The 27,646-nt window shown below is 48.1% G+C and overlaps 1 protein-coding gene across 4 annotated transcripts; it reads left to right on the forward strand.

Moving 5' to 3' along the window:
* The first annotated feature begins 21,991 nt into the window (after window positions 1-21,991).
* Amigo1 (adhesion molecule with Ig like domain 1) lies at window positions 21,992-27,451 on the forward strand. 4 transcript variants are annotated; one of them, XM_063281658.1, is made up of 2 exons: window positions 21,992-22,118; window positions 22,755-27,451. In XM_063281658.1, exon 2 carries the CDS (start codon window positions 22,851-22,853, stop codon window positions 24,330-24,332), a length of 1,482 nt encoding a protein of 493 aa, XP_063137728.1. In that variant the 5' UTR covers window positions 21,992-22,118; window positions 22,755-22,850; the 3' UTR covers window positions 24,333-27,451.
* Window positions 27,452-27,646: the final 195 nt, after the last annotated feature.

Below are 27,646 nucleotides of genomic sequence, written 5' to 3' on the forward strand. Positions count from 1 at the left end.
GATAGAAAAAGAGAACGAACGAAGCTGCGATGTTTCGGGACCCTCAGCCTGCACTGGTCGATTTTAACCACAAGAGGGCAGTGTTGGCCACAGAGCTCTGAAGAGTTACTGCAGTGTCTGAGTACGTGGCTTCTCTTTGCCAACCCCACACCTGCTTTCTTTATCCTGGGGGCTTGTGGTCTTGCGGGCACCTTTTCACATGGCTGCAACTCATCTGTAAAGGCTGGACATGAGGGTCAGATCTCCTCAGAGAAAAGGCCGTGAAGTGGACTTGATAAACTGATGTTCCCGCAGCACCCCTGTGTGAAAGGTTAGCTTCCCTAAGCCCCCGCTTCTGATGATTAGTTGAATTGAGACTACTGGTCAGGAATGTCCTTTCCTGTGTGTATTTTGACCTGAGTCAACAGCTGTGGTCTTTGGGTAGCTCCTGGCTCCATGGTCCTGACAGCTTCAGAGGCTCACTGCCTGGTCACTGAGCGAAAGTGGGCACTTTTGATCTCTCCAAATGGGTCGTTGGTCTTGGAATCACGACCAGAGAAAAATAGTGCCCAAGAGCCGAGGATGGGCCAAGAAAGGGATAACCATAATCAACTGGGTCTGACTGATTTCTGTTTGAAGGTTCAAATGGAGCAAGAGCTGGGAATGTACACTCTTCAACCCACGCTACCCATATAAAACATGGCGGCCATGTTGACTTGCTCTGAGTTAGCGGCTACAGAAATCCTAGGCCCCCCTCCCTCCAGAACCTTCTTGAGGATTCCTAAAATAACCCCTTTTCTATTCTTCTGACTTTTGCTCTCAGCTCCCCCTGTACTTTTAGAGCACAATTCTCTGGCCTGCTCGTCCCCCAAGGCAGCTCCTCCCACACACCCGTGGTTCTTGTCTTGTGCCCTTCTGACCCCGACCATTCTCTTACTGGTCCTGAAATTACACACCAGGCCCCTGGAGAGTCTCTGTGGCACCTCAGCTTCCCTGGTGGGGCATCTGATCTGGCTCTTGGGGCCTGACCCTCCAAGCACAAGACTTGTCCTGGTTCTTGTCCCTAAGCTCAGCTTCTTCGAAGGGGTCCCATTTTCTCACCTTTTCTGCCTTTCTTGTTTGGCTTTTTGTTTCCCTCCTCTGCCCCACCCCATTCTCTCTTCCTCCGAGCTCTGGGTCAGTTCCCCACTCTATTCCTGTTTTTGCCTGAATGTACACCTTTTACTTCCTCCCCTGCAGTGAATGCACTGAGAAGCTGATCCCTGCCTCCCTGGACGAGGGTATAAATAGCAGAGGGAGGCTGGGCCAGCAGCCAGACTTGCCTTTAGCCTCTGGCTTGGGCATCTGGGACCTGTGTCTGGGAGAGTCCTCGACAGAGCCTCGGGCCTATGGAGCTGGAGGGGATCAGGGTTGAAGACTACTGAACAGAGTGACTGCAAGCAAAGAATAGGATTTGACAGCAAATGGGGGGAGCCATCACACACACACACACACACACACACACACACACACACACACACACACACACACGAGAGAGAGAGAGAGAGAGAGAGAGAGAGAGAGAGAGAGAGAGAAGAGAGACAGAGACAGGCAAAGAGACAGAGATAGAAAGAGAGAGGAGGAAGAGGAGAGAGGGAAGGAGAGAGGGAGGGAGAGAGAGAGGGAGACAGACAGAGATAGAGAGAGTGGAGGAAAAAAGAGACAGAGACAGGCAGAGAGACAGAGATAGAGAGGAAGAAGAGGAGAGAGAGGGAAGGAGAGAGGGAGAGGGGGAGAGAGAGAGAGAGAGAGGGGGGAGAAGAGAGACAGAGACAGGCAGACAGATAGAAAGAGAGAGAGGAGGAAGAGGAAAGAGGGAAGGAGGGAGAGAGAGAAGGAGGGAGAGAGACAGACAGATGGACAGAGAGAGATAGAAAGAGTGGAGGAAGAAGAGAGACAGAGACAGGCAGAGAGACAGAGATAGAAAGAGAGAGGAGGAAGAAGAGAGAGGGAGAGAGGAAGGAAGAGGGGGGAAGGAGGGAGGGAGGGAGAGAGAGAGAGAGAGAGAGAGAGAGAGGGAGAGAGAGAGAGAGAGAGAGAGATTCCATAGCCCCTACTTCAGCCTCCCAAGACAGAATTCTGGGCCAGAAAGCCTCCCAACGGCCACTGGAGGGCCCTGTCTATTCCTCCAGGGCGCAGATGCAGGAGCCCAGGTGGCTGCCAGCAAAATGCAGCTGGGGACTGGTGTGGAAGCTGCACCCTCAGGAAACAGGCCACACTTTCACCCCAGCCAGTTCCCGGCCTAATTAGAGACCGGAACGGCATTGATCGTCCCTGAGCTCATTATGTCACAGCTGGGGAACAGCTGGCCAGTCTTTTCCAGGCCATTAGCTGCGCCGTGAAGTGGGGAGAAGGCGGGGGTGAGCAGGCAGGATCAATACCCTGTCTGTGTGTGGGGGAAACAGCTTGGTGGCTGCCTCCCCTGGCTCTCTGGGCTCTCTTTCTCTCAGAGGCTGCCTTCTGCTCACAAGCTTTGAGTTCACACATGGAAACTCAGCTCTAACCATCTGGGGGCTTGGTGAAATAGACTTACTTTGGGGCCAGTGCTGGCCCAGTTCTGGGGACCATTCCAACTTTCTCTCCCAGGGCAATGGGAGGAGAAAGGCTCACATTACCTACCAAGTCTCAAAGGGGACCTTAAAAGTCCAGGTCCTCTCCACTCCTGCAGCAAGATGACACCCAAGGCAGCTGTTTCTCTTGGCCCTTGGCCACTTTAGTGTGCCCCTGGGCTCAGTTGGGTTTGATTTCCTGTAGGATGGGGAAATGGCAGGTCTTCTGATCCTTAGGGAATAGGGGTGCTGGGAGGCGGGAGGGAAGAGATGACAGTTTTCTGGAATTCCTCACCCCTGGCCTGAGGCTCAGCCTGGTGGCACCTGGGGCAAGTTGCCTGACCCCAGGAGTTCAAGGGAGCCCAGAATTGCTTAGTAAACTGACTCTTTACTTTCAGAGTTTTAAAGTGTCAAACCTGGATGGAACCTGTAAAATATCACGGGTTTCTCTCTCATTTGATTTAGTGAGAGAGGAGGCTGGAGTTCTGCTGTGCCTGACTGAGTCTTCTACCAGGTGCTCCTCTCGGGTCTCATCCACCCCTCACAAGAATTCCATACTGAGTTCTCACGGAGCCCTGAGGTCTCCCAAGCACATGTCCTCGAGTTTCTGGCAGAGGTAGGAGAGGAGTGGATCTGTTCGCTCTTGTCCTTCCCACACAGCACTGCCATGAGAAATAGTGTAAGTCCCTAGACCTCTCAGGACTCCAGCTGCTGCAATGCCAGGCAGTGGTCCTGCCCCTGCTGAACAGAGCAGGCTACATACAGCACCCTGCTTGCCAGACTGCTAGGACAGCCCTGCAGAAGCGGCAGAGAATGAGGCATAGACAGTGGTCTGAATTCTAGACTTGAGCTCCATCTGGGCTGAGCTCCAGCCCTTAGAAACCAGCCCTTGGCTCTAAGTAGAAGCACATGGAAGGAAAGGGCACTCAGAATTTGTGTCACAGATGAGGAGGCTGCGTCCCTGTGAAGACACTTTGCTCAAGGGCATCCACAGGCCGCATGCGGATCAGATTTCCAGACTCCTACCAACTGGGCCAGCGTTGGTAGGTTTCAGTGCATGACCTAGGTCTGAGATCTTCTCCAACAAACCAGAAAATACCCTCTACCCTCATCCCCACTCGTAACCCCTCACCCCCAGTCTCCAACCTCTGCTCAGGACTCTTAGAACAGTGATGAGACCTAGGACTGTCACAGGCACGTCGGTCACACCACCAGAGTCATCTCAGTAATGACTAAGGCAGCGACTTTCCTAAGAAGCTCAGCAGAGACCACTGGGCTCTGCTCTGTCTGAAGACTGGGAGCCATCTGTCTGTCTGCAGCCAAGCAGTGCTCAGGGCTGACAGAACCTGGGGACAACTTTGCCTCAACTGAACTCCCTCAAGCCAGTGACACAGGAACAGACTAGAAACCAGGGTTGCTCTTCCTGCTAACAGTGAGAGGGAAGGGGATGTCTACAGGAGATAGAGGAAGACATAGCAACCGGACCAGGAAGCAGGGGCCACTTAAGTGATGTCTGCGGCTTCCTGGAGCCGGTGGCATCTTTGTTCCTTGTCCCCACATGATGCTAGTCTTTGTTTTCTTCTCTTGGCTCCGGAACAGGGAGGGAGTGACAGCCCTGGCGTCAGGGACTAGGATGTTGAACTCCTGTGTTTCTAGCTGGAAGGTGGGGTCCAGGGAGGAAGGGATGGCTGAACCGGCTGGAGCAGGAGCCCCAGAGCAGCACATTCTCAGGGAGCAAGGACTAGCAGGGGAGTCTCGTGATTGGAAAAGAAAGTGCAGAGAATCAAGGACACCTGAAAGAGAGCCCCCTCTCCAAGGGGTCCAAGAAAGGGTTCAAACGGAGACAAAAATGCCTGTGTAAGGGACAGTGTTAAAGTCCCCAGTTTGTTCCCTTGGGTGCCCTTTATTAGTTCTGTGGCCTATGGCAAATCCTAGACCAGACCAGGGCAAGTTCTGATCTGTCAGTAATCAGCAGCCCAGGTTGCTGTGGCTTTGAGGGTTACATGAAGGAGTGTGGGTGAAAGGCTTGGAGAAGTGTTCAGACCTCAGCAATGATTTTCATCAGTACACACTGCTGTCTGCCAGGGGGTGGGTGGGCAGCATTAGGACCCTGCCTCCTAAGCTGTCAGAGTAGCTTGATTGTACATAGCACTTTGAGTATTTCTGTCACGCGTGACAAAAGCAGAGGACTTTCCTTCCAGAAGGGACTACCCAGGCCACTCGAGCAGATGTTTATGGATCTGTAACAACATACATCAGCCCCACAGCATCTCTGCTTACACAGAGAGTGTCGGAAACCAAGGCCAAGACATGTGCACTTACACAGCTGCCCACACGAGCACAATTACACACAGCCACGCTGTGGTGGCTATGCCAACAGCACCTCTTTCTGGGAGCCCGATGTCCTTAGTTCTCAGTCCATAAGAGAGGTCATTTCCCTGAGAATGACTTCATGGAGATACTTGGATGAGAAGCTGAGAGGCCCGGGGATAAAGGGGACAGCTCGGCATCCATGGGCTGTAGTTTCCTGAGAGAAACAAAATACTATTGTGACATGCCTGCTGTCACATTTCGGGGCTCAGGGAGTTCTGTGACATATATTATTATGTTAATATTTAAAGCTGCATGGTACTCCTGAGGGGTTCCACCCTGTCAGTGGAGGTTCAGTGAGGTGAGATGGCTTCTTCCAGATCCCCTGACTGGCTGAACACAAGATCAGAACCCGATCCAAAGTTTCCATAGACCCCAAACCCATTCACTCCCTGACATTACTGCCTCCTTCTCACAGCTGTCACCTCTACCTCTTATGTGTCCCTCCTGCCCGAGTTCAAAGCATTCCGCTATAGTGTGCAGTTTCATTATTTATGATTTCACTATTTTATTTCTTTTCATTTTATGCATGTGAGTGTTTTGTCTGCATGTACGTCTGTGCACTATGTGCACACAGTGCCCAGGAGGCCAGAAGAGAGCACCGAATCCTCTGGGACTGGAGTCACAGGTTAGCATCACATGGGCACGAAAAGCTGAACCTGGGTCCTCTGGAAGAGCGACGACATTCTTAACCACTGAACCACCTCTCCAGACCCAACATTTTATTTTGAAATCATTTTGAATTTGTAGAAGAGTTTCAAAGAATTCTTAGATTACCTTTTCAATCAGTTTCCTTGGCTTGATTTACATCTCCATATATTTCTGTATTCTCTCTCTCTCTCTCTCTCTCTCTCTCTCTCTCTCTTTCTCTCTCTCTTGCTTTCTCATTCTGTGTGTGTGTGTGTGTGTGTGAGTGTATGCATATGCATGTACAATTTCTGATACATTGGATAGTAAATTGCAGATATAATATCATTTTTCCACTTAATATTTCAATCTATACTTAATTTTAAAAAAAATCCAGACTTTTTCCCACATAACCACAGTACAACATTGTAGCTGGGAAGTTAACCTCGATGCAGAACAATGTTGAATTCAAATTTCATTGATGGTCCTAATGACATTGCTTATAGATCTAGGTTTTAATCTGGATCCAGAATGATATGTGTTGCATTTAGAACTGTATTTAATCTCTCTTCCAATCAGGAACAATATACATGTTTTTGCATACACACAAACACATACACTCACATTCTTTTTTGGGTTTTGAGGTTGTTGTTTGTGGTTTGTTTGTCTGTTTGCTTTTTGAGACAGGATTTCTCTGTGTAGTCCTGGCTGTCCTAGACTTCTCTTGTCCTAGACCAAACTGCCTCAAACTCAAGAGGTTCGCCTGCCTCTGCCTGCCAAGTGCTGGGACCAAAGGAGTGTGCTACCACATCCGTTTTTCTTTTCTTTTTTCTTCCTTCCTTCCTTTCTTCCTTCCTCCCTTTCTTTCTCTCTTTTTAAGATTTATTTTTTCACTTAATGTATAGGAGTACACTGTAGCTGTCTTTAGACACACCAGAAGAGGGCATCGAGTTCCATTACAGATGGTTGTGAGCCACCATGTAGTTGCTGGGAGTTGAACCCAGGACCTCTGGAAGAACAGCCAGTGCTCTTAACTGCTGAGCCATCTCTCCAGCCCACATTCTTTTTCTTAAGAATATCTCTCTGGTTACCTTGTAGACATCTCTCAGTTTGGGTTTGACTGACTCAGCCCTAGCGAATGGACACAGGTTATATGGCTCTGACAGGAGTATTACAGAATCTATGTTGTGTGTTATTCTCAGTTCATTTCACGCAGAGGTGACCATGTTCATCTGTCCCATTACCTAGGATATTAGCTTTTGCTACTTGGTTGGGTTGAGGTCAGCCAAGTTTTTCCAGTATAAAGTCAATAGGCATTGTGTACTTATCAATTAACAACTGTTTGTGGGGAGACATTTTAAGGTTGTGTAAACATCTAATTCCTCATCAAAATTTCACCCAGTGGTTTTAACATCCACGATGAGTCTCGATTAAATTATTTATTACTATGATGGTGGTTGCCAAGTGGTGATTTTTCTAACTTTATCTCTCTTTTTATATTGGCAAAGATGAACACTTCCCTTTTATTTATTAAAGCATGCACCAATCCATTCACATTTTATTCAATGGGTTATAACCTAATACCAAAGTGATGATTTGCCTTGCTGTGTAATTTGTCTCAGATTTGACCTACGAGCAACCCTTAAAGGTTGAACTTTCTTTTTTTTTTTTTTTTTTTTTTTGGTTCTTTTTTTCGGAGCTGGGGACCGAACCCAGGGCCTTGCGCCTCCTAGGTAAGCGCTCTACCACTGAGCTAAGTCCCCAGCCCCAAGGTTGAACTTTCTAAGTTACATTATTTCTTCATTTCTATTGTAATATATCCCAAGTTTATGAATCATCTCTAGGTTTGTCAGCTCTGTGTGTGTGTGTGTGTGTGTGTGTGTGTGTGTGTGTGTGTGTGTGTGTAAAATGATGGAAGCCAAGATTGGGGTGGCTGGGGTGCTTGCTGTTAGTGCTTTTCACATTTTCACATCTCTCAGGGCACACAAGTGAATTCTTAGTTGCGTTAGAAGAATAATTGTACAGTGTGGGGGAGGTGGCTTAGCCAATAAAGTTTGCCACACAAGCATGGGGACCCCAGTCTGGACCCCCAGCACCCACATAAAAGCCAGGTTTGACGGTTGCTACCTGTGACCCCTAAACTGAGGAGACAGAGACCGGAGAATCCCTGGACCTCACTGCCCGGTCAGTGTAGCTGAATCAGAGAGCTCCGGGTCCAGTGAGGAGGGACCCTGTCTCAACAGCTTGATTGGTGAGCGGTTGAAGAAGACACATGATTTGCCTGTGGCCTCCACAAGCAAATGAACTGATATAAACACACACACACACACACACACACACACACACACACACACACACACACACATAGCTACACCTATTTATAATCAAACACAAAGGTGGAATTAATTCCTTCCTTCTTACCAGTGTGCCTGTATATATGGTTTTCCATACCAATAACTCCAAGATTACTACAGAAGAAACACTGTTCTCATCCTCAACAAACCATTTGTCTACCAACCACACTGGCTACCCTCTCGGTCCCAGGCTCTTCCTGTGTGCAGTTTGGGGCAACCAAATCCTGATCCCAGGCACATGGGCCACACCAGCTGCACTGGTTGAGTCCTCCATTCCGAACAAGGGCAGGGGGAGAGGAAGAATGAGTTCTACAATTTTAAGAGTTGAATGGATCAGAGTTTATTTCCATCACATCGTGAATTCAGTTCCTCCATCATTCCAAAATGTGTCCTCTAGTTCAAATAAATGTATTCCAACCACAGAGAGCTCTAATGGTTCTAACAGAGCCAGTAATTTTAATGTTAATGCTAGATCAATTTAAAGGGAGAAAAAATGAGACAAGGTCTCCCCAGGCTGGCCTGGCATTTGTTATGTAGACCAGGGTTTAGACTAGTTAATTACATGTTAATCTGAGACTCGCACACTTGTATATGTACTCTGCATTTGTGAAGGTCATGCATCGGATCCTGCTTTATCTCTTACCCACTCAGATGACAAAATACAGGCTCCTTGCCACACGGAAACAGAATTTCAAGCAACGTCTTTCAGGGACTGACTATAGCTGTTTACCAAATGGTTTCTTCTTTACCTCCTGAGCACACAGCTTTGACTACATTTCTCAAGGTCCCCTTCAGTCAGATGTGCTCATATGACCAAATCGTGGTCAGGGGAATGTGGCAGAAATGATGAATGCCAGTTGCAGACTTGACTTCTAAAACCTTTCATGTAATTGGGCCTGCTCCCCCCACCCCTTTTTTCCGGCCACTGGCAATTGAATGCAGAGAATTCTAAAGCAGGTACAGTGAACAGGACATCTCTGATCGACAGTGCTGCTTCCCCGTGTCACCGGGTAGGACAGTCACTATACACCTACGCGGCACCTTGTGCTGGCGGTTATGATAAGCTCACCCTGCCCAATTCAGAAGTCAGCGAATTATCCAGATACATTAGAAGTGCCGAAGTCTAGCATCCCCACCAGGTCAGGCCAGGTAGTACAGACCTGTACCTGGGGCTATCCCTAAACAGTATATTTCTCTTTGGTCCAAATATAACATCAGTCCTCCCCCTTTATCCTTCTCCCTTTGAAAGGGGTTTATGACCCATGTGTCATTCTCTATCCTTTCCCCAGGTTTGCTTTCTCTAGGTTTATCTTCCGCAGAGATGAAAACATCTGGCTCGCGTAGCATCTGCCCTCCAGTAGAGATAGACTTAACGTCCCATACCCACCAACCCCCAGACTTCTCATCCCTTTATCCCCCATCTCTCAACAATATATATGTGTATACACACACACACACACACACACACACACACACACACACACTACTAATAGGCCCTATAGCCAGGGATGGTCCAAAATGTCTAGGAGGCAGCCTGATTCCTTCTTCTGTCCACTGTAGTCCAGAAGCAGTTCTGTTCCAATAGAAGGCACTCCACATCTGTCTTGGCACTCCACATCTGTCTTTGCAGGCTGGTAACTACTGAGGCTCTGCAAAGTTAACACACTGGGACAGAAGAGTCGCTGAGACTCTTCTGGAGATGGAGAGATGGGTCAGCAATTAGAGCATGCCCCGCTTCTGCAGAGGAGTCCACATCTGGAGGTTCACAACGATGCCGATGCCTAACTCCAGCTGCAGGGCATCTGACACTTTCTTCTGGACTCCTCCGGGATCCTCACACACACTCCTGACACACATATGACATATAATTACAAAATAATAAACCTCGAAAAGAAAAGAAACGCTTCCTAAAGGCTGGTGCTGCTCACCCTTTGTGTTCAAGACCCATGGGGAGGAAGAGCTGTGCTCGCAGCACAGAAGGGGAAATTCCTACTGGGGATGTGGCCATCAGAGGCCGAGGCAGCTTCTCCGGCATGGAACTCCAAGACAAACACAGTGATCAGACTTCAGAGGAAAAGTCACAAAACTCTGTTTCCAGACTGAAACAAGTTCCAAAGTCATCATACTTCATTCATAAGAAGAAAGAGGGACCAGAGTGATTGTGGAGCCTGGCTAAGGTCTGACCAGAGTCTGGACCAAGACCCTTCTTTACACTTTTCTTCTTGTATCTGCGAGCCTGATGGAAACCACTCAGTTTTAGGAGTCAGAGTAACAGATGTAATTAGGATACTAAGTACTGGAGTATGTGGTCCCTAAGGATCCATCCTTCCATGCCCTTGGCCAACCTCTAGCCTCCCTCTGAAAGCCTTTGCCTGCTTCTCTGAGAAGCCGGCTCCAGCACTCACTAGGGAATGACATAAACAGTCTGTCTGGGGTGAGTCTCTCAATTCCAAGGTGAAGCAGAAGAGTGAACATTTCCACTTAGAGCTCCAGGGCATCTGGGAAGGGAGTGTAGCAACAGACTGGAAAGGCATGGAAATTTCCCCGAGCCCAGAAGCATGCTTGGAATAGTATCAGCTGCCGCATCACCACTCCAGCCCAGCCTTGTTAGTGAGGCAAGCCGCAATCAGGGAGATAATTAGCTTGCTGTTATTTATTCCCCGCGCTAATCAGCGGCCCACTGCTTGCACAGTGGAGAGGCTCCCGCCTCCAGAGCTAGGGGTGAGGTGGGGCGGGGCGGTCTCAGGGACCTCTAGTTACCAGCCAGAAAACAAGCAGCAGAAGACAAAGGGCTCGAGAGAGGGACAGAGGGAGGAGGAGACCTGGACCCCCAGTCCCAGCTCCTCTGCAGGGCTTTCTGCTCAGCGCAAAGGTCCCTCGGGAGAGCCAGTCCAAGCCTCTCCAGGAGCTCAGGGCCACACCACTCTTCTTCATTTTGTTCTTAGGCTGGGCTCTGGTCGATAAAGGGCGGCTGGTGTTCAGCTCCCTGTTCTGCCTCACTGCAGTCAAATTGCCTTTTTCCAAGGCGACTTTCAAAAAAAAGATGACATTTATCAAAGCCTGCTGAGTGGTGACCTTGGTGGGAGGGAGGAAGGGCGGGTGTACTGTCTGTGGAAGCAGGCACAGAAAATGAAGAAAACCTGCAGGGAAGGAAATGCTTTCAACCTCAGAGTTGTTGGAACAATTAGGGGAGCTGGCCCCGGATTTGGGCATAGCCAATCTGTGCTCACTCTCCTGTCCACTTCAGCATCGTCACCAGTCTGTTCTCACAGGTACTCCCCTGGCTTCCATCCCAATACCAATCACCGGGATGGGCTCAGGACTTAGGGTCATTGGTGGTTCCAGAATTTCCACACAGGACAAGCGAAGAAGTTGCCATATGGTTGAAAGGCAAGAGGTGGGGGTAGAAGGCGAGTCCTGGAGTTTATGTGTATGGAACACACATTGTTGCTTTATTACTTTAACAATGCATATGTCTGGAAGAACATGACTGACGCCCTCTCCAACACCAGTTAACCATTGGCTCTGTTGCTGCACTGGACAGAGTTGAAATGAGACTAGAGGCCATCCGGGCACTCACCGGTGCTGGGCAGGACCCATTTGTAGATTCATTTCTGCTCTTCTCTGACTCTCTGAGCCTTTTATACATGAGTTCTCGCTGTCACCATGTCCCACAACGACGTGTATCATGGTTTCCTCTACTGAATGGTAGCACTGCGAAGAGGGTTTCTCTTGTGGGTACCTTTGTATTCCGCTCTTCTACTCCTAAACACTCACAAGAGTTCTTACTGCGTGTGAATGGGGGTGTGTGTGTGAAAGAGTGAATGAAAAAATTAAATGAATGGACGTCTGTGCAAACCGGTCGTGCACAAGGTCGCCTCCTAGGATGGGATGCACACTACCTCAAGATGGAGATGATTCATCCCTGAAATGTCAAAGGATATTTCTGAACACGGAGTAGAAATCTGTTTCTCTGACCCTTGCTAACCAATAGTGAAGTCTCATCATTTAAAGGCCCGGAAGACTAGATGTTCTCAATCTAGCAGTGCGTGAAGTCTACGTCTCTAGGAAACAGACATGGGATTGCAGGCATGTCTGCCCATGTGCTTAGTGGGAGGGAATCTGCTAGTTTCACACAGGGAACAGAACCACCAAATTTCTGAAACACACTTCATTTTCTTCCTTCCTGTTTCTCATAAACATCTATTCTAGGAGAATAAAGGGCTTGCTTCCCCCCACCCCAGATTTTATCGTTTATTTTAAATTATGTGGGGGGGGTTGATACTGGGATATATATTGAATAAATAAATAAATAAAAATTTTAAAAAATATGTGTATGGGGGTGGGAAGGAGTTGAGCACATGAGTGCTGTGCCCACAGAGGCCAGAAGGGACTATTGGATACCCTGGAGCTGTAGGTATGGGTGGTTGTAAGCCGCCTGGTGTGGGTGCTGGGAACTGAAGGAGACGAGAGTCTTTGGAAAGAGCAGGCTCTGCTCTTAACTGCTGAGCCATCTTGTCGACCCTGTGCTTGCTTTAAGATTTTTCCCTGCTTCCTTTCCTAAAAGGAAAGCAGACCCCAGGTATTGTGTATCCAGGCATTAGGAACAAAACCAACTCTGTTCCACTAATCACGGTAATTAAGTGGAGATTGTCAACATACTAAAATTAAATATGAAAGGTCGGGGTGCACAGAGGCCAAAGGAAAGCACTTAAAAATGTAAGAGTTCGGGGTTGGGGATATAGCTCAGTGGTAGAGCACTTGCCTAGGAAGCGCAAGGCCCTGGGTTCGGTCCCCAGCTCCGAAAAAAAAAGAACCAAAAAAAAAAATGTTAGAGTTCTTCTCATTGGTATCAATTTGACTTATTCAAGGCCTATTTGTTGTAGAAACAAACAAAAAAACCAAAACAAACAAACAAACAAGTAAGTGACTCTTGGATTATAAGCCTCTTTTTTTTTTTAAGATTTAAAATTTTTTATCCATATGTCTGTGTACCACATACATGTCTGGTTCCTGAGAAAGTGGTGAGCCTCCACGTGGGTGAAGGTAATCAATCCACCCTGGTCTTTTGCAAGAACAAATGCTCTTTACCACTGAGCCACTCTCCAGCCCCTGACAGCCTCGTTTTAGCATCTCGCAACACTGTTTCAATTCTCTAAGTTGTGGAGGCTCTGGGGCCATGGTTTCTGCAGCTGGTACCCTGGCTAGCTTTTGGGGTCTTACAGCAAATCTCTCTCCCCAGAGCCTGCTATGTAAGATTGTTATTTTTGTTATTGTTTTGATGATGATGACTACGATGACCACGACGGTCTCATTATGCCTCTCTGGCTGCTCTGGTTGGCCTGGAGTTCACTATGTAGATCTTAGAAGCCTCAGATTCACATATAACAGCTTTCCTCTGCAGCCTGAGTTCTGGGATTGAAGGCATGCACCGACACACCCAGATGTTTGAAGGCATGCACCGCCCCACCCAGATGTTTGAAGGCATGCACCGCCCCGCCCAGAAGTTTGAAGGCATGCACCGCCCCACCCGGACTGCATGAAACTCCTGTGTGCAGCTCTGAAGATTTCAAACAGTACATCATTCTATCTCGTTCAAAAGTGCTTGTGATGACTTCTTCTCCTGCTCCATCGTCCTTTGTGCATGAGATTCCAATGTTTCCTCAGAAATCTTCACTTAATCCTGCCAAACTCTATAATAATGGCTTTTAAATCGAAGGGTAGAAAGAATCACTTAGAATCTCATTAAATAAAGATTTGCAGGTCCTAAACTCCAGCATTCTAAGTAAATATGGAGATGGGCTCCGGAACGTCCTTTGCGAGTTCTTTTGACATTCTGATGGAGGCAGTGTAGAGGCCACCTCTAGAGAAGGTTGTCCTGAAGGGTAGTGTTTTAGTTAAGGCTTTACGGCTGTGAAGAGACAACATGACCACAGCAACTCTTATAAAGCACAACATTTCGCTGGGACTGGCCTACATTTTCAGTGGTTTAGCATCATGGTGGGAAGCAAGGCAACGTGCAGGCAGACATGGTGCTGGAGGAGCCAAGAGTTCTACATCTTGGTAGACAGGCAGCAGAAGGAGACAGTGTACCAGACTGGGCATAGCTTAAACGTAAGAAAACTCAAAAGTCCATCCCAGTGACATACTTCCTCCAACAAGGTTTACACCTCCTAATAGTGCCATTCCTTATAAACCAAACATTCAAACACATGAGTCTATGGGGACAAACCTAATCAAACCACCTCAGATAGTGTTCCCCAACCTCCCCCATCAAAGTGCCCCTCAGGATCGTAGTTGAGATTCTGATTCAGTGGGTCTGCAGCTCTGCGATTTGCATGTTTTAAGGATTTATTTTTGTTTTATGTTATCTGGGTGTTTTGCCTGAATGTAGATATGTGTACCATGTGCCCACGGAGACTAGAAGGGGGCACTGGAACCGGAGTTACAGATGGGTGCTAGAAATGGAAGGGACTTCTGTAAGGGAAGCCAGTTGTTATAACCACTGAGCCATTCCTCCAGCCCCAGTGTGAATGAATTGTTAATAAAGAAGGTCTTGTAATTTCTACTTTCTGTGGGAGAAAACTGAAACTTGAGGCAATGTCTCCATAGTCTCACAGCTGGTTGACAGGGGCAGAACTAGAGTCCAGTGATCTTTCTACTAGACCCAAAAGTCATACCACCTACAGGGAGTCCTGAACATAACAGGCAGCTGATAGGTACTTGCTAAGGTACATATCTCACTTTCTAGGCCCCAGGCAGGGGAAGAACTATTTCCAAAGGATATTTCCATCTACTTTACCCAGCCTCACCCTGAGGCCTGTAACATAGCGCTCTGCCCTAGGGACTCAACAGATGTTTGTGAGCAAATGCATATAATATGATTACTGGACTGTGCACGGCTCCATCAGCGACCTCTGGCTGTGCTCCAGGCTGTAAACGAGCTTCCCAGAACTGATCTGGATGCTGCAGCTATGGTCTGACCCAAACTGAGTACAGCAGAGCTTCTGCAGTCTTAAAGGAACTGCTGTCTGTCCTGGGGCCCAGACCTGTTGGAATGACGGAAGCCCTCTTAGGAGCTGGCAGGACAGGCTACTGATGCCTGGTCCTTCCTGTTAGTTCAGCATCTATTGTGGCTTCCTCATGACTTCCCAATCCTTTACATTTTTTCTTTATTTTATGTGTATGGTGTTTTCCTTGCATATGTCTGTGTGCACAGTATGTGTACATTGTCTGTGAAAGCCAGAAGAAGGTGTCAGATTCCCTAGGACTGGCATTACAAAAGGTTGTGAACCTCCATGTAGGTTCTGGGAATCAAACCCGGGTCCTCTGGAAGAGCAGCCAGTGCTCTTAAGCTCCAAGTCGCCCCTCCAGGCCCTGGCCTCCCATTCTTTAACAATTAGAGCTCTGCCCTATCCATAAGCCCCACTGGACTATGGAACATGGGACTCTGTTGAACATAGACCACAGATCACAGCTGTCTCCCTATTCTGTGTTTGCAATTGTCCCTGACAGTCTTATAGTACCTGGAGATTCAGTGAAGCTGTGGTTACCTGCAGGACATTAGGGCCATCAACATTCTATAATGGATAGGGAAAGAGCTCATGAGGCCCCACCCTGGTCTGAGGGACTATTGACAGTTAATTGTGGCTGGGATGAGAGGTTTGGCTTTCTTTAGTGATGTGGCCTTTCATAAATTGCCCGGGCGTACTCCACTAAATAAGCTCCCACTTACACTTGTGCCCGAATGTTTGACTAAACTCGATCACACACACACACACACACACACACAAACACACACACACACACACATACACACACACTCACACAGACACACACACACATACACACACACACTCACACAGACACACAGACACACACACACACTCTCACACACACACTCACACACACGCACACTCACACACACACTCACACACACACTCTCACACACACACACTCACACACACCACACACACACACATACACACCCACACACACACGGTGGGCGGGACTTGCTACGAAGAAGGATTTCAGTGGGAGGCTTGGTGGTGAAAGAGAGTAGTGGGGTATGTGAGAACGACTATAATCCATGATGTACGTGTAAGAGAGTAGGAAAGAATAAAAGTACATTTAAGAAAGCAGCCCAACCAAAGACGCCAAGGACCACCTGCTCCTACTTCCTGATGTGTGTAATGCTTACTTCCTGTTAAGAAACTCTCTTGGGATGGATAAGCTAGGGGAAGTCTCACTACCCAATTAGGCAGGTATTCTTACTGTCTCCACAGTATAGGCTAAGTAACTGCCCCCCTCACAGTGAGGGGGAGAGCAAGGATAGGAGGCTTGGCTGCAGAGGCTGCACTCTAAAAACAGAGTGACACTTCTCTCTCCTGGCCCTTATTGCTCTGCCAGCTTGTGAGCTTGACTGTTAACATCTCCTATGACACAGGCAGGTTGACGTGCTCTTATTATAGGTAAGTGTAACCAGCCAAATTTATAGGTAACCAGCCAAATAGGTAACCAGTCAAAATTATAATTAATATGATAACTTGTTAAGAGCTGTATAAATGGTTGAAAGGCCTCAAACCTAATTGAACTGGATACAGAAAGCATGATTAGAGCTGGGCATGGTGACACATGACTTTAACTCCAGCACTTGGGAGGCAGAAGGAGGTGAATTTCTGTGTGTTTGAGGCCAACCTGATCTATACAGTGAGTTCTAGGACAGCCAAGGCTATGTAGAGAAAGCCTGTCTCAAAAAACAAAACAAAGCAAAACAAAACAAAAACCACCACCACCACCACCAACAACAACAAAACAAAAACAAAAAGAAAATACCCACCAAGAAAAGCAAAACAAACAAACAAGAAGAAAGGATAGAGGAGAAAGATCTATTCATAGATCTTAGCTGTTTGTTTAAAAATTATTCGTCCCTAAGTGGAAAACCCTGACTTCTAAACTGGAATATTAAGCTCTCTAGATACAATGCAAACTAGTCAAGAATCTGTGTGGTATGAAAACTAGCTGAGAGCTCTCAGAATTAGCTAAAATTTAATTTTAGACTTAAAAACCTTTACAAATCAAAAGAGAGATGGCTCAGTGGTTAAGAGCACTGACTGTTCTTCCAGAGGTCCTGAGTTCAAATCCCAGCAACCACATGGTGGCTCACAACCATCTGTAATGAGATCAGATGCCCTCTTCTGGTGTGTCTGAAGACAGCTACAGTGTACTTATATAAATAAAATAAATGAATATTTTTAAAAAATCAAAAGAGGGCTGGAGAGATGGCTCAGGGGTTAAGAGCACTGACTGTTCTTCCAAAGGTCCTGAGTTCAAATCCCAGCAACCACATGGTGGCTCACAACCATCTGTAATGAGATCAGATGCCCTCTTCTGGTGTGTCTGAAGACAGCTATCATGTACTTACATATAATAAATAAATAAATAAATAAATAAATAAATAAATAAATAAATCTTAAAAGAAAAAATCAAAAGAGAGGATTGCATGAACAGGAAAAGAAAACATTTTCAGGTTCATGACAAAAATCTTTAAAAAAAAAAAAAAGCCAAAATCCCCTTTAAAAGACTGTCCTCTGGGGGCTGGGGATTTAGCTCAGTGGTAGAGCGCTTACCTAGGAAGCGCAAGGCCCTGGGTTCGGTCCCCAGCTCCGAAAAAAAGAACCAAAAAAAAAAAAAAAAAAAAAAAGACTGTCCTCTGGGGGCTGTGGAGACTGTAACCATGACTTGGAAATGATCTCTGCCTCCAGGCTGCCTAGTCAGGCTCAGGGAGACTGTGGTAGCAGACTCCTGTCCTTCAGCGAAGAGTAACGGTTCGGGCTACGGAGTTGTCAGATATATTTCCGAGAAACATCTATCTGGTGACTCAGTGCAGGACTCTGTGAGTATCAAAAATCAAGACAATGTTTATAATTTAGCTACCTGGAATGATCACTTCCATAAAGGCAGGGCAGCCTTGACTGGGAGCTATAGATTGAAGGAAACACCATTAGATGGGTTTTCTGACTCCAAAGAGCCCAGAGCACGGTAAACTGTCTATGGTGTCCCCTCCGGCCCTCACCATTGACCCATTTTCAGCCTCCAGCTAACTTGCTCATCCTTGTGGTCTCTGCAGACCACCCGGAGCTTTCAGGAAGTGTGCTAAAGGGGTGTGTGACACCAACTGTCTAAAAAGAAAGAATTATTCACCTCTAGGATGGGAAAGACATCAATGTATGAGCATGTTCAGAGCCAAGTAAGACACAGAGCAAAAAACACGTGAAATTCTCTAAGGTGGGAGGTGGTCACAGAAATTCCCTTATAAAAAGAGCCACCAAGGACAAAACAAAAACAGGAAACACAAGTGATCTTCTTGGTATAAGAAGAGTGCACATCAACGGTGAGTGCTAAACATTTATCCCTTTAAGCAATTCTCAATCCGACCCACATCCTTTTTGCTGACTGCTCCAAGACAACCTCAAATTTTTATTGGCCCCACTTTCTGGAGATGTTCTAAGAACACAAATGTTAGTGCTATTACTCTACAAAATGCAAGAACACTTAAAATATTCCAGTTTGGGGACTGGAGAGGTGGCTCAGTGGTTAAGAGCACTGACTGCTCTTCCAGAATTTCCTGAGTTCAAATCCCAGCAACCACATGGTGGCTCACAACCATCTGTAATGGGATCTGATGCCCTCTTCTGGTGTGTCTGAAGACAGCTACAGTGTAGTCAAGCACATTAAATAAGTAAGTAAATAAATAAATAAATAAATAAATAAATAAATAAATAAATAAAGCAAGCGCCCACTGGAGCTGGAGAGACTCTTGGCAGTTAAGAGCTCTTGCAGAGACACTTAATTCCAGCACCACATCAAGCGTTCACTAACACCTGTAACTCCAGCTCCACAGGATCCAATGCCCTCTTCTGGGCTCTGCAAGGTCTCTCTCTCTCTCTCTCTCTCTCTCTCTCTCTCTCTCTCTCTCTCTCACACACACACACACACACACACACACACACACGATTTTGGATCCTTGCTTATTATTTTCAATTTTAATTTTTAAGATGGGACTTTCTATAACTCATGCTCTTGTTTTTATCTAACTCAGGATGTCTTGAATGCTAGCCAAGCGCTCTACCAACTAAGTACATCCTCAACCCCAAATTTCTGTGTTCTCCAGACCCAGAAGTTAGCATCCTTAAAGGATGCCTTCCCCCACCATTCTCTACTTTGATCCCAATGGTCAATATCAGTCCAACTGAAGAAGAAATATTCTAGTGCAGAGGGAGGTGACCCATCCAGTCTCTTAAGCTATAGATACATGCAGCCTCTTTTGTTCAGGCCCTGAGCTAAACAAATAACCTTTGAAATTGTAGTTAGGAACATGGAGTTGATCTATTCCAGCAAGAGGAAATAAATACAGACTATACATAACCTGTTGCTATTTACCCTGCACAGGTTGTCCTCTGTTGTGAATTAATAGATAGTTGTTTGGCCTAAAAAGCAGCTGTGAGAGAGTCATTATGAGTCAATTCTCTATACAGTGCCACCCAAAGGACTTCCTGGGACAATGCCTCACTCCACTGGGTAGCTGGCCACAGCCACCGCTATTTTCAGTGTGGCTAGGAAAGCCGAAGACATGGTTTCTAATGCTATTTATTGTAATTAACTCCATAGCCAAATGTGCTGGGCAATGGCTACCTATTTAAATGGCACTCACCTAGCCCCTTGTGACTCAACACATGGTCTGTGGATCCAAAGCATTAATGTCTAGCATGTTAGAACCACAGGCTACTGGGCCCCTCTCCAGACGAGTGATTGAGAATCTCACTCTTAACAAGAGTCCTCAGAGGTTTGTATGTATGTCTTAAAAACTTTAGGTGTAGTTGAGATTAAAAGAAACTGAAGAGCTATTTAAGTTATAGATACCGGGTTTGAGGATTTAGCTCAGTGGTAGAGCGCTTGCCTAGCAAGTGCAAGGCCCTGGGTTCGGTCCCCAGCTCCGAAAAAAGAAAAAAAATGTTATAGATACCAACTCTTTTGTTGTTGTCGTTTGTTTGTTCATTTGCTTGCTTTTCAAGACAGAGTCTCTCTGTGTTCTCCTGGCAGTCTTGGAACTCTCTCTGTAGACCAGTTGGCCTTGAACTCAGAGACTCACCTACTCCTGCCTCCCAAGCACTATGATTAAAAGAGTGTGCCACAACCACCTGGCTTAGGTACCAACTCTTAAAACTGATGTCCAGGTCAAAGGGCCTTTTTCTTTTTTGTTACTTTGTTTTCCCTATGTCTCAAACCCGGTAGGGAGAGGAGAGGGATAGAAAAGAGCTTGGGATGCTGGGGTCTAAAGGAAGAGTAGAGGAGGACAAAGCAGGGTGGGAGGAGCATGCATTTTCCCAGGGATATTTGCATAAAATACAATGATAGCATTTTCTTGTCAGTTATTGAATAAGGATAGTGGATAATATAGGAGTTCGTTGCATACTTGTAGTATGCTTGAAATTTTTCAAAATTAAAAAAATAGATGTGACTTCAGAGACCATGTGTGTGATGACAACTTCAAGAGGGTCCCCAACAATCCTCTTCTACTGGAATTCATGCCCCTCTGTGGTCTCTTTCCATCAGGGTCCGTCTACGTGACCAAAGTGGAGATGACAGCAATACTTGAAGAGCTGGGTCATTGTGACTTCTGTCTTGCAGGCTCTTGGATCTCTTCATGAGACCTGACCTTCCTGGAGAGTCATTGGGGTTTCTCGACAACAACCAACCTTCTGAATGATCCATGTGGCCCTCTGTGAAAGTGGACCCTCTGGTCCCAGTCAAGTTTTCTGATGAAGAGCTTCCACATGACATGTCCCTGCAGCCGAGAGACTACCACTCCAGGATTGCCGAGAACACTTCTCTGCAATCTTTCTCTGGCTAACAGAAATTGTGTTTCAGAGCAATTGACTTTGTGACTCCTCTTTCCTTCTCCTCCAAAAAGGACTGCCCACCCTTCCTGACTTTCATCATGCCCCGTTAAACAGGAAAGGAAAAAAAGAAAAAAATTTAAGATCATGCATAAGGTTAATGTGCTAATACCCGTTTGAAGTCACTTAAATTCACAGTAAAAACATGGGAGGGGATATACTTTCTTTCTTTTTAAAACTCTTAGCAAGCTAATTTGCTGAGACATTAACTTCAAGTTTGGTTTTTCTACTTAAAACCTGGAAAGAAAAACTTGCTAATTTCTCCTTCCATGTCCACTATCTCAAGAATGAATTCTTGGATGACATGGTCTTGGTTCATCCTGGGCCTTTCCCCCTAATCATCAATTATCACACACTGATTAACAGCTTCTTTGTGTTTCAGGAGCCACCTTAAAGAAAATACCTCAACGCCCACCACTGGCTTTCACTTTTGAGAATTAAGTTAATAGAAAACTACTGGAATCATCATTGGACAACGAGAAAGTGCAGGTACTGCTTCGGGAAGAAGACAAGTAGGAGAGCTGGATAGGACAGGAAGTGGGGAGGCAAGATGGGTTGTCTATGGAAGAACACACCTCCCAGGTTGTGTTCAGGCTAACCAGCTGTGTTCTTCAATGGTACTCCAAGGTGTATGGATTAGTGGCATCAAGAGGAAAGAAACAAAAACAAAACAAAGCTCTTCCCCTTAATTTTTGTGACTTCACAGCTCCACAGAGAAAGCAGAAGGAACGTCAAAAAACGTGACTAATGAATTTCCCGCCAACACTGACAAGCGGGAGGCGAGCCAGACTTCTTTAATTTGGAAAATTAAGAGACGCGACGCTTCTTGCCCCCTAGTCAGTTCACTGGTTCCAGCGAACTCACTCCTGTTAGACTTACTTTTCCTGACCGTGAATTTGGGAAGGAAGAGCGGTATTGGGGCATGAAGAGAATGGAGAAAGAGAGGCTAGGGAGGAGAGGCGCTTGAGGGGCCAAGCTTTGGGCCCAGCACAGGATGGCAGAGGAAATGACCCCTGACTGCAGCCAGCCGCCCGCGTGTCCGCCGGGAGCCGGAGACAAACACACGCACGTGCGCCCCGCCCCCGCCGCGCGCACGCGCCCCGAGGCTCCGGCGGCGGCGACGGGCGCGCGCGCGGTGCTCGCTGCCCCCACGCTGCTCCCTCGGCTGGGATCGCGGCGTCTCCCGCTCGCCGCACTGCTCCACGCCTGGCCCGTGGCTCCGGAGGCGGCAGTCGTGCCAGGTGGGCTCGGGTGGACAGGCGCGGCGGTCGGGGCGAGGCGGCGGCACGGGTGGACAGCGCGGAACCCAGCAAGTTCCTCGCAGGCGATGTCGCCGGGCGCGGGCCCCTGCGTACGCCGGGCGCCGTGACAGGCCAGCCGGGGAGGCGCGGACGGGGGAGGCCGCGACGGAGCTCCCGGACTGGCCATGGGCTGAGCCGCATCCTCACGGAGCAGGTGCAGTGACCGGAGGTTCTGGGGAGGGAACCTGCGCCACAGGCCCCGGGTACCTTCGGCCCTCCCGAGCCCAGTACCCTGTTGACCTTCCCTTGGTTCCTCGGGAAGGGCCCTGATGACCCCGCCTCCAAACCTCGAGCGTGCAATCCCTGTGACACCCCACACAGCCACCGCAGGGGACACGCTGTGCAAACCCTCATTCTACACCCGCGACCCTAGCCCAGTGGGCCTTTGCGCCAATGTCTCTAATGCCCTAGTATTTTGAGCCCACAGCCTGCCTAACTGTGTTTGGGAACTACCCGGGATAGCTGCTTCTTTCTACTCACCAAACGGTTGGAGCAGGGGTGGGAGAGGAAAGTGGGAGTGGTGGTCTTTCCCTCCTGAGTCCTTGGTGACTACAAACCCATCCTCTTTCTCCCAAGCCTGTAGTGAAAGTGACCCTTCCATACTCCACCAGAACATGCCGGGGTGACTCTCTCCCAGATCCCGTGGCCTTCCTCGCTCTCCCCAGTGACACTATGCAACCCCAGCGTGACCTGCGAGGCCTCTGGCTCCTGCTGCTCTCCTTGTTCCTGCTTCTCTTTGAGGTAGCTAGGGCAGGCCGACCTGTGGTCAGTTGTCCCGCCAATTGCCTGTGCGCCAGCAACATCCTCAGCTGCTCCAAGCAGCAGCTACCCAATGTGCCCCAATCTTTGCCGGGCTACACAGCGCTACTGGACCTCAGCCACAACAACTTGAGCCGGCTGAAGGCTGAGTGGACCCCCACCCGTCTGACCAACCTGCACTCCCTGCTGCTGAGCCACAACCACCTGAACTTCATCTCCTCTGAGGCCTTCGTCCCGGTACCCAACCTTCGGTACCTGGACCTCTCCTCCAACCATCTTCACACGCTGGATGAGTTCCTGTTCAGCGGCCTGCAGGCACTGGAAGTGCTGCTGCTCTACAATAACCACATTGTGGTGGTGGACCGGAATGCCTTCGAGGACATGGCCCAGCTGCAGAAACTCTACCTAAGCCAGAATATGATCTCTCGCTTTCCTCTGGAACTGATCAAGGATGCAAACAGATTACCCAAACTAACGCTCTTGGATCTGTCCTCCAACAAGCTGAAGAAGTTGCCCCTGACTGACCTGCAGAAATTGCCAGCCTGGGTCAAGAATGGGCTGTACCTGCATAACAACCCCCTGGAGTGTGACTGCAAGCTCTACCAGCTCTTTTCACACTGGCAGTACCGGCAGCTGAGTTCTGTGATGGACTTCCAGGAGGATCTGTATTGCGTGCACTCCAAGAAGCTGCATAACGTCTTCAGTCTGGATTTCTTCAATTGCAGCGAGTACAAGGAAAGTGCCTGGGAGGCTCACCTGGGAGACACCTTGACCATCACGTGCGATACCAAACAGCAAGGGATGACCAAAGTGTGGGTGACCCCAAGCAATGAGCAGGTGCTAAACCAGGGGGCCAATGGCACGGTGACCGTGTCCGAGGATGGCAACCTTCATTTTAAAGAGGTGCAGGTTGAGGATGGGGGTGTGTATACCTGCTATGCCATGGGGGAGACTTTCAACGAAACACTGTCTGTGGAGTTGAAAGTGTATAACTTCACCTTGCACGGACACCATGACACCCTCAACACAGCCTATACTACCCTGGTGGGCTGCATCCTCAGTGTGGTTCTGGTCCTCATATACTTGTACCTCACACCTTGCCGCTGCTGGTGCCGGGGTGTGGAGAAGCCTTCCAGCCATCAAGGAGATAGCCTCAGCTCTTCTATGCTCAGTACCACACCCAACCATGACCCTATGGCTGGTGGGGACAAAGATGATGGTTTTGACCGGCGGGTGGCCTTCCTGGAACCTGCTGGACCAGGGCAGGGTCAAAATGGCAAACTCAAGCCAGGCAACACTCTGCCGGTGCCCGAGGCAACAGGCAAGGGCCAACGGAGGATGTCAGATCCAGAGTCGGTCAGCTCGGTCTTTTCTGATACACCCATTGTGGTGTGAGCAGTATAGGCTGATGGGGAGGTTCTGCCCCAGGAGAGGTAGTGTACCCCTGAGGGATATGAGGGGGTGGAAGAGAGGGCTGGCTGCCCAAGGGAGTGGGTTCCTCCTGACCACCAGGGAATCGGTCATGGGCACAGGAGGAGGCAAGACCCCAGTGAGGGTGTGGATGCTGTGAGTTTCACACATGGATATATTCATCCTCAGGCAGATACCACACCCTACCCAAAGCCTTGGCTATTCTCAGTGTGGTAGAGGAGGAGGGATACGTCTGAGTTGGACAGGAACGAGGAAAAGGGTGTGGGGAGGAGCAGATTCCCTAAACTTTTTTTGAGGTCATCCCTAGCTCCTTAAGAGAAAACCATTTGAAAAACAACTTTTTTTTTCTGTCTCTGCCCACCCACACCTGCGAAGTTGTGTGTTGGGGGGGCCTCCACAGGAGCCATGCTGGGAAGCTGCAGTGTCTTCTCTGGTCAGGGAGTCGAATTCATAGCTAGTGAACTGGAAACCTTTGGAAAATGAGTCAGGAAAAGGCTGAGACCTGGATCAATACCACTCTGTAATGCTGCTGTGAGACTTCTCACTAGAGCTGTCTTCTTTCCCTGGGAGTCCTGAGTAGGTGAATCTTTGCAGGAGCCTGGCCTCTTGCCTGTTAGTTATGGCAGCAATATAGGACATTGTGTCTGTGCCTTGTCCTGGGGCAGGTGGCACAGTTGGGTACAGAATGAATTAATAGGTCCCTGTCCTAGCATAAAACTTGTAGATGGGGCATAAATTCCAGGTAGGCTAATTCCCTGGCTGGGAGAAAGCCTTGATTAGTATTTGTCTCCCAATGTCTATCTGTTGGGACAAGAGTAGGGGACACTGAAGAAGGAGCATTATGGTGCCTGCCACCACTGTGGCACAAGGGCCATACTTGCTGAGAGAACCGGGAAGACCGGCCTGTGATGTAGCAGTCAGCCAGACCTACCTGATCCTTCATGTATGCCATCTCTTCTGTCAACCTTCTGATGGACTCAGGTGGGGTTCTGAGCCTTCCTCAGACGCTGCTCTGCAAAGGAGGGGGCAGTGAGACGAGGTCTGGAGATAGACGGGACCTAATGTTTATTTTCTCTCTGCTGACAGGGCTGCCTCACTCCTGCAAAGCCAAAGTGTGGGATTTCTGTCATCTGAAGGGTTAGAACCTAGTGGTCTTTTGTCCCACAATGGCGATACAGAGTGTGGCTTAGAGTTCTGCCCTCTCCCACCAGGCACTCAGGCCGTCTTGTAACTGAGGCGGAAGGGGCACTAAACTTTGAAAAGGAAGGAAGTTCTGCCATACCGTTCCTGTCAGTTGGAGATCAGTGCAGTCCTGGCTGTCAGAGCAGAGGGACTTAAAAACAAACCCAGCCTTAGCTTCCATCCAGGCTTGCAAGATGCTTTCGGTACAGAGATGACTCTGCCTTGCTGCATCCCGTGAGCAAACTGCAGGCCCCAGAGGCAGTTGTTCTGAGCTTTGGAAGAGGGGTGAGCAGGGCAGAGGTGAAAGCGTTCCCTAGCGTTGGTCTTTTCCGGTGTCTTTTCTTTCTCGTTTCCTGTGGTTGGAAGTCGTCCAGGTCCTCTAGTTTCCTGACCTGCTTTTGAGGTTCTAAGGGGTGTTGTTTACCTGTGGGTGAGGGCTGCTTAGTGCTGGGAGGGCCTGTCAGGCTGCTTATAAGGACTGGGGAAGAGAAACTGAAGTAAACATTGTCCCCTGTCTGCTCCTGGGATCTCAAGGCTGCTGTCCATCTTTTATTAGTAACCTAGTTTTATCAAGAGAGAGGTGCAGCGATCCCCTTTAAGTAGTTGCATGCTCCTGGGTACGCATGCTCCTAGGTATGCATGCACACCAGCACCTTGACCTCCACCAGGACAGTGAGTCTGTGGCCCCCTCTGATGCCATCATTCTAGAACAGCTTCCACCCACGCACACAACTTCTCACACACAGTTTTCTTGCACTGCAGGAGAGACAGTGACCATGCCAGGCTCCTCAAATGCACAATCTCTTGTACTTTAATTTCTGAACACCCTGAATTTTTACCCATATCTCCATGGAGCTGAATCACTTTTCTGCAGATGCTGGAGTTAGGGGGGACCACACACTGGAGCTTTTGGGAGGTTAGTAAGGTACTAGCTGGTTCATCGGACTCCTCAGGAACTCTCCTTAAAAACTATATATCTATAAGACAGGAGGCTAGAACCAGAGCAACGAAGGACTCCGAAGGATGCTGGTGGAGGCTAAGCAGCTCTGAATTGTTCTTCCTGTGTCCTAATAGACAAGGGTTGGAGAGGAATTGGTTGTATTCCAAAGACTTCTGGGCACTTTGTCACCAGAGGTCCAAGAGCCAGACCTCCATCAGCAGACTCACAAGGAAATGAGAAAATCTCTTAGTGGCAGCATCCTCTCCTGATACCATCAAGGGTTGTGAGACTCTTTAAAATGAAAGTCAAATGAAATTTGCCTTCTGGGGCATTCTAGCTGAGCTTCTGAGGGCCAGGAGGGTCATTTTCTTTTTAAGTCCTACTCTGAAGCCTAGCTCTCCCTACTATAACAGCTAACTTGGGCCCTAGTTCAAGACACCTGCAGGACATGTCTGGACGCTCTACCAGGACATTTAACTGATTTCTCTCCTCGTGGTTTCAGTTCTTATGACCCAACTTTGTCCTTGTAGGGGGGTGTACATGTATGTCTGTATTCCAAAAACATATGATCCCATTAGACCTTGGGAAAAAAACGACCAGGTGTAGATATAAGAAAGGCTGGCCTTCACCCCATCTATACTCATAAACTATCTCCCAGGAAGGAGAAGCAGGTTCCTCTGGAGACAGGATGTGACAGGACTCTACAGTCTGTGTAATTATCTGTGATCTTTTTCTTTGCTGTATCTATGGGGCCCCTGGAGGAGGCCAGGAAGGGTAGACCTGTCTGGGGAGAACAAAGCCGATTTCCGGGTGTGTATGTGTCTTTGCCTTGTAATTCTCTCTTTCTGTGTCTAGGACTCTTCCTCCCACTGTGTACACCAGGCTGGCAAACCTCGGAGCCCACGGGCTCTGGAACTAGACAATGACCATTAAACCTGGCTTGAGTCTCTGCTCTGGCACAGTTTGTGGTTGGTTTATTTACTTTAGCATGTGGGTGGGTTCAGTAGACTTCAAAAGGGTGTGGCATCAAAAGAGAGAATCTAAGTGTTGTTATCGGCATCGTCTAGGAAACTAAGCATAAAATCTGAATCATCCAGGCATTAAGATTAGAGAAGAGAATGGCAAATTTTTCTCTCAAGCCAGAAAGTAAATATTT

Source organism: Rattus norvegicus, chromosome 2, assembly GCF_036323735.1.
Source record: "Rattus norvegicus strain BN/NHsdMcwi chromosome 2, GRCr8, whole genome shotgun sequence".
Classification (NCBI taxonomy): Eukaryota; Metazoa; Chordata; class Mammalia; order Rodentia; family Muridae; genus Rattus; species Rattus norvegicus.

What these genes read in the sequence shown, in the direction of transcription:
- Amigo1 (XM_063281658.1), top strand. Translation starts at nt 22,851, where the DNA reads ATGCAACCCCAGCGTGACCTGCGAGGCCTCTGGCTCCTGCTGCTCTCC.